Here is a 6,783-nt window from a genome sequence, read left to right as displayed (position 1 = left end):
AAATAGAGATGTCTTTTAATTTGTCTCAGTCCATATTGGCACCACTTGGTCATTGTCCTCTTGTTTATTCTGTAGTGTTGTGTGGGAGCTGTGATGTATCTTGTGCATGTTGCTGTGTGGCATGCGAGGTTTGGTAAGCCACGGGTGCATCGGCAGCTCAGATGCCGTCAGTCTCTCAGTGGGAGATTTCCTTAGCATGCAGCCAATCAGACACTTGGCCTCTGGCGACATCCAATCGGGCAGGCTAAATGCTCCACGGCGTATCTTAGCAAACAGCGCAGCAGGCTGCGTGTCCTGAAAAGGGTATCGGCCAATCAGCATTGTGTACAGAGACACGCCCAGGCTCCAGATGTCTGCGGCACGGCCTGAGTACGACCCATTCCCATTGGTCAGGAGCTCAGGGCCAACGTAGGCAGGACAGCCATGTCTGTCTGTTAGAGAGTCATCGTCGTTGTTACCATGCAGGATCACGCAGTCATCGAGTCCGAGTAGTGCCAGACGAGTCCTGGGAAAAGAAAAAGAAAACACTAGTCAGACAGAAGTTTATCAGCAGCAGTATTTGTAGTATTTGTACAGTCTTGGCTAAGTAGCCAAGACTGTAAGATACAGTAAAAGTACTAATAGAGGTACTTTTTTTTTCCCCCCATATGCCTCCTTCATGCTAGTAAGATCAATCTAGCGATATTTATACTTGTCCATTTGTTGGGAGTAGTATGCATTCTTTTAGACTCCCTCAAAATGGACCTTTGTGACTACAAATGTAAGCGTGAATGGACTGTATCCATTTATGATATGCCTCGTGAATGTATTTTGTAACCACAAGAGTCTCCCCCTGCAGGCCATTAAAGTTAATATTTCACAGCACTTCCACCTGGGCCCTACATCTGTCTTTTACAGTCCCAGGTATTACTGCTGTAATAGTGCTATTACCAAAGCACCAGTCTCGGAGTCTCACCTGTATTTGTCGATGAAGACGAATCTGCGGAGCTTCAGGTCTCTCAGAACGACTCCGTGGTCATGACAGTGCATGACAGCATTCAGCATCTGGGCGAACAAAAGCCCCGCCTCCTCCTCGTTCAGGCGTTTCCTGTTGCGCACATACGCATGCATGTCACCGTGGTGACCAGGCAGGAAGACATACACCTTGTTTTGGCCAATTACAACGTCCTGCAGAGCGCAGATGTTTTCATGTTTACCAATCCGGTCATAGGCCGCCAACCGCTCCTGGTATCCACGCAGTGGGAGCACCTGTGGGGAAAAAAAGGAGTGACTGTCATGGGTAACGTAGTATGATGTACAATACAGTCACTACTTTCACAAGTGTTTTACAGTAATCTCTTCCTAATATTATCATTAACACTACTTCTGTAGTATCGACAGTACAGTTTTTAACATGTATTCAATTCTTATTAAAAGTAACAGTGACGTTTTTCTGAGTGTTACCTGACAGGTGTACTGCTGCTGTGTGTGCACATGCACAGCCCTGTAGGTCTCTTCCCTCTCACACCGTTCAAAGAGGAAATATGACCCAACTCTTGATGAAGACTGGCTCGAGTTGGATGTGGGGGCGGGGCTTGTGGGTCTCAGGCAGGGTGATATCCCAGTAGAGGTAGGGGGTGGAGCCAGACGGGCTCGTTTACATTTCAGTGAATCGACTTGAGGCTCGTCCAGAAGCCTCTTAAGACACAGCTGAGATCTGGTTGTAGACACGCTGGCGCTCATCTGTGATTGGGGACATCATCAGGTTAATGTACACTTCCATGTAATATGCTGCAGCAAGTACAGTCCCAAACTATCCCAATTAAACACAGCCAATATTTCAATGAATAAAGCCACCATATCTAGAAGTAATACCTGTGAGCCAAAAGGCCAGGATTCAGAGTGCTCCAAACCCTCACTTTCAGACACTTTTTCCCCAATCTGACCTCTGGGTGGCCTCATCTCCACTAATTCAATCACTGAACTTGTCCTCTTTACTTTGCTTTTCTTGTTGGTTACTTCTGGAGCATTTTAAACGTGATTTTCTGAGATTCTGGTAATTTATTAGTATCTTACTTAGCACTAATAACAGGCGTGTGTATCTGTGCATTGCACCTTTATAAATGCATTTTGTCATTATATGGTCAGTATGATAAAAGGGTGAAGAGTCTCAATTTATGCAGCATTAAAAAGCTCTTAAAAATTGCAGAAATCCTTAATCCTAAACAGTTACTATGAAGAGGAGCGCACTATTGTTAATGATTAAGTAATGTTTCATTCAGTGTTTGGTAATTTGGCTGTTTAATTTTAGAGGCCATGACCGCACTGCAGCGCCCTCTGCAGGTGACACTCTGACTTGGCCCCTTCTGTCCGCTGAACACTTGTCAGTAACACTTTCACATACAGTAAGAGAAGTTATATTTGTATCATATCTCTCCGTGTTCTGCGTCTCCGCTGCTCACATGTTACACAGTCGGTGTGTCTATAGGCTTCATGATGCAACTTCCTGTAAGCTGATGGGTGCTTCAGCTTTCAGATAGTTGCATCAGAGCACAACAGTTTATAGTTTAAACAGGCTTTAAATACAGTCAACAATTACACACACACACACACACACACATGCAAGAGAGAGAGAGTGTGTGAGTGAGTGAGACTTATGTAAAGTTTTTTTAGAGCCTGTGGTCGCTGTGGTAACGCTATGTTGCCTGCTGTGGGGCAATGCTGCTTTCACTCTGCTGAAACACCCTGAGTCACAGCAGCAACGTCATCCACCCCCAAATACACAAACACTGAATCTAAGATGAATGATTTCTCCATGACGTTCTGTTCAGCTCATAATCAGAAATCCGGTTCTTAAAAATAATCTAAAAGAAAACGTTCGTGGGGTGTGTAACAGTGTGTGCTGAAATGTAGTGGCACTCAGCATTTTGTTAATGATGCCCGTTTCTTTTGTTTATTCTTCATATTCAAAAACAAGTGAACATTTGCTGGAATAGTTTAGATAGCTCAGCAAAATTACAACAGTTATTAAATAGACTAACAGAATAAACTTTTGACTTTTCAAACTGAGAGGGGCTAGAGCTCATGGGAAACGGGAGTTTACACAACTGTTAACATTTATTTATTTATTTTTAATCTTAATTACAATCCAACTTTATCATCTAAAAAGGTAAAGCAGATCTGTGACAAGGCTGAGTTTAAGTAAATGCAGTTATCAAAAATCCCACTGGTATTTGTTACAAGGTTTCTTCATTCTGTAGTTTAATCTCGGCTTTTTGTGTGTATTCCTGTTTCTGAGTTTGCTTAAGTCTTTAACGTAGCCTCACTTGTGATTTTTACTTTTATCTCCATATGAATGATAAGTCAGAACCGCTGTTTTGACCGTCCACAAATGTACTTTAAAGGTAAAAGGAGATGAAGCAGTTTTCACCACCGAACCTTTTGAACCGCACGGGAACAGTGTGGCACTGTAGTGTTTTGTTTTTTTTTTTTAACTTGGTCAGAAACTCAGATATGCAGCAGATATACTCAACAGTCACTCCAATAAAATCCCAATTTCTTTTGGCATTTTTGCTTAAATAACTTAAATGAAAATCTGATTTGTAGAATTTACTTTTACTTTTTACAGAGCTTTTCAGCTATTCTCTTCTTCCTGTTTTCATAATTTATTTGATGCCGTATTTTGCTGTTGAGTCTACTGTGTCATTCTGGGAGGTTTTTAATGCATCTGTCTGTTTATGATTAGTGTTCACACTGCACACTCAGACTGCTACAATCCAGTCAGTTTGTAACATGCATTTAAACGTAAATCATTCAAGGTCCTAAATTGTCATAAAACTTACAGCTTCAGTTTTCATCAGCTCAGATCTGCAGGCCTGAAAATAAGGGTGAAGCTGTCTAAAAGTTCAGTTTCAGGTTTTACTACCGGAAACGAGAGCGCAAAACCCAAATGATGATGAGCACGTCATACCTGGAAACAAAGCGAAACTCCAGCTCGATTTTCCCAAGCAACTACTTTAAAGTTTAGGAATGATCTTTGCTGTTCTTATTGTTCATATTTGATAGGACAGCGCTTTTTCTCTGCCTCATACACCTGCATTATCGTTTTATAAACTGACAATGCACGAAGCTTAGTGAAATACACGTGAATATGACGTAATACTTCAAGTGCACTTCACAGATAATACTTTTGCATTTTATAAGTAACAGTTTGAATGTTATTTACATGTGTCTGTACAGGCGCATTCGTTTATGGTTTGGTTAGTTTTGTTAAGTAGCCAGGTTGGGGGTTTTTTTTGGGGTTTTTTTTACCTTGAAGCAGACTGGTCCGGACTGCAGGTCAACAGGAAGCCAGTAGATTTAGTAGAAATCCAGTAGAGTCGGCGTTTAGGTGCTGGCTTCTGTCAGTCTTTGCAGCAGAAATCGGTGTAGACATAAAAACAACTGGGACCAGCAACTGGGAGAACTGGTGGTGACGTCTTTGTTTGCTTCTTATTGTCTAGGTTGCGCAACCTGTCGTCAGTCAGCTGGCGGTTTCTGAGCGACTTCTTTGGTTTCAATGAAAAAGCAGCAGAAAGAAAGCAAATCGGCAAAACTTATGTGTGAAAAAGAAATAGAGAAGAGAAAGTTTTGAGTCCTTCTCTGTGTGAATATCCGGAGATAAAGTGAACAAAGCGAGTCCTCGGGTCCTCCTGTCTGTCCGTTTATCCGTCTATCGGCGGGTCTCATTAAAACGACCCCGGTCCGGATAAGATCCCCTCCGGTCTCCACGGATCCTGCTGCAGTTCAGAACTTTCAGCCGGACTGCTGAGCGGACTCAGAGTGACTTCGGCTCTGTTTGGTTTCGATATTTCTTCCCCCGGTGTCGTCATCTAGCGGGGGCGGGGTTTCGATGTTGCAATCCTGTATCGAGCAGTCGTCAGAAAATAGACGGTTGGCATGGCAGAGCGGTGACTGATTAAAGGAAAGACCTCGACAAAGTTTGACCCATTAGAGCAGCTAAATGAGATCCCAACAAACTAGAGGTGGGGAAATGTTTTTGAGTAGTACAATATGGAAGGCGCAGAGTGAAATTTGGGTATACGTAACTTTAATAAACCGGTTTGAAATGGATCATATGAAGAACAAATAGTTTATTTTATTTATAATAAATGTGCACTCGTGCATTCAGTTCTTCTGTTGCATGAAATGTTTAATCTGCTTCATATCAGCAGCTGGTAAGCATTTTGGGGTTCAGTGATGCCTCTTTATGAACCACACATTCCTGTGAGGCTCACATGACTTCACTAAAGTAAGTCAACATGTGGGGCACCGTCTCCATATGAGATTATATGGAGCAGGACAAACGCAGTGAGATAATCTAAACCATAGGTGTCAAACTTTGGCCCGCGGAGCCATACCAAATTACTATTAGAGCTGGCCTACTGGTATTATACAGCTAATATATATATTGTTTAGTATTAAGTTTTGCTTGTTCCATATTCAGTTTTTCAGCAAAACGTGTTTGAGTCCATAAGAAAAGATTCATTCTTATATCTGGAGGAATAAATATATTTCAATAAATATTAACGTTAGCCCGCGACTTTGTTCCAGTTTTGAATTTTGGCCCACTGTGTATTTGAGTTTGACACCCCTGATTTAAACTGCTAAAATTCTAAAAATCTGAAAGTAAAGAGGAGTTTTCAGCTTAAAGAGTCCAAAAAATCCCCCAAATGCTTCTAACAAATCTTCATTTTCAACCAATTGTTGTATTTGTTTGACTTTTTGGGGTAAGGTGGTTAACACTTCTGTCACACCACTCATTGTGAGGATGTATGTTCTCCCTGTGTGGGTTTCTTCAGAATGATTCAGCTTTCTCCCACTGTCTGAACGATTGTCTCTCTGTGTGTTTGTCCTGTGATGAACTGCTACTCTGCTTCACACCCTATAGCAGCTGGGATAGGCTCCAGCACTCCCTGGAAACCCTTAAGTTGGATAACTATTGCTTGTAAATGGCCAACTGATCAATAATTAAAACTTTATTAGTTTACATAAAACAATGTTTAAAAATCTTCATACACATCAAATAATTACTTTATGAGTAAGATATTAGTGTGTAGTATTTTACAGCAGATAAAGCGTACTATAGTGAGGATTAATGGTGATCAGTGAACCTGTTCTTATCCCAAGGGCATCAGATACTGCCATTTACTGAACCCTGCTGTCATTTCAGAGACACCCACGGGGTTTCCTTTAGCATTTTTCCTGTGACTCATTTGTGGTGGCAATAGTGATACAGGTTTCACTACTAACTCATCAGGTTTTAACCCACGCCATAGTCTTTCCCTAAACCTATTCAGACAGGGAGAGTAACTCGAGGTCACCAAAAAAGTGAAACCAAAACTAAAGAGTGAATAAAAGAGGACTCCAAGCTCACAAGCTTGTTTTGCGACGCTATCATTGCACTTCCCTAAATATCCGTTCTTTCAATCAAGTACTATAAATATCAGTTTCCATTCAAGCAATGCTTATAAATGAGCTACACAGTGTTAACCATTTACAGAGGTAAATATAATTTACAACTTTACAGTGACCCCTGCAAACAGATGTAAACCAATCACTAAACATTGTTATCAGTTAATTGTTTGTTAACATTAAATTATTAATAACCAGAATTTAATTAAGTATCAGTTTTCCATTAATACACTCACTGGAAAATTAGGTACATCTTGCCAGTACAGCTTTGAACCCCCTTGTGCTCTCAGAACTGTCTTAATTCTTCATGGCAAAGATTCAACAAGGTGCTGGAACCATTCCTTCGACATT

General features: G+C 41.2%; 1 protein-coding gene across 1 annotated transcript; it reads right to left on the bottom strand.

Moving 5' to 3' along the window:
* Positions 1-15: 15 nt before the first annotated feature.
* LOC308401928 (tribbles homolog 2-like) lies at positions 16-5,682 on the bottom strand (the record flags this gene model as incomplete). Its single annotated transcript, XM_080890391.1, has 4 exons — positions 4,291-5,682; positions 1,444-1,722; positions 956-1,248; positions 16-505 (listed from the first exon to the last, which is right to left on the bottom strand). The coding sequence occupies exons 2-4, from the start codon at positions 1,720-1,722 to the stop codon at positions 16-18; spliced, it is 1,062 nt and encodes a 353-aa protein (XP_080746517.1). The 5' UTR covers positions 4,291-5,682.
* Between the last annotated feature and the right edge of the window lie 1,101 nt (positions 5,683-6,783).

Source organism: Rhamphochromis sp. 'chilingali' (assembly GCF_963969265.1).
Source record: "Rhamphochromis sp. 'chilingali' genome assembly, chromosome: 9".
NCBI lineage: Eukaryota > Metazoa > Chordata > Actinopteri > Cichliformes > Cichlidae > Rhamphochromis > Rhamphochromis sp. 'chilingali'.
This window is presented reverse-complemented; position numbering and strand designations above follow the sequence as displayed.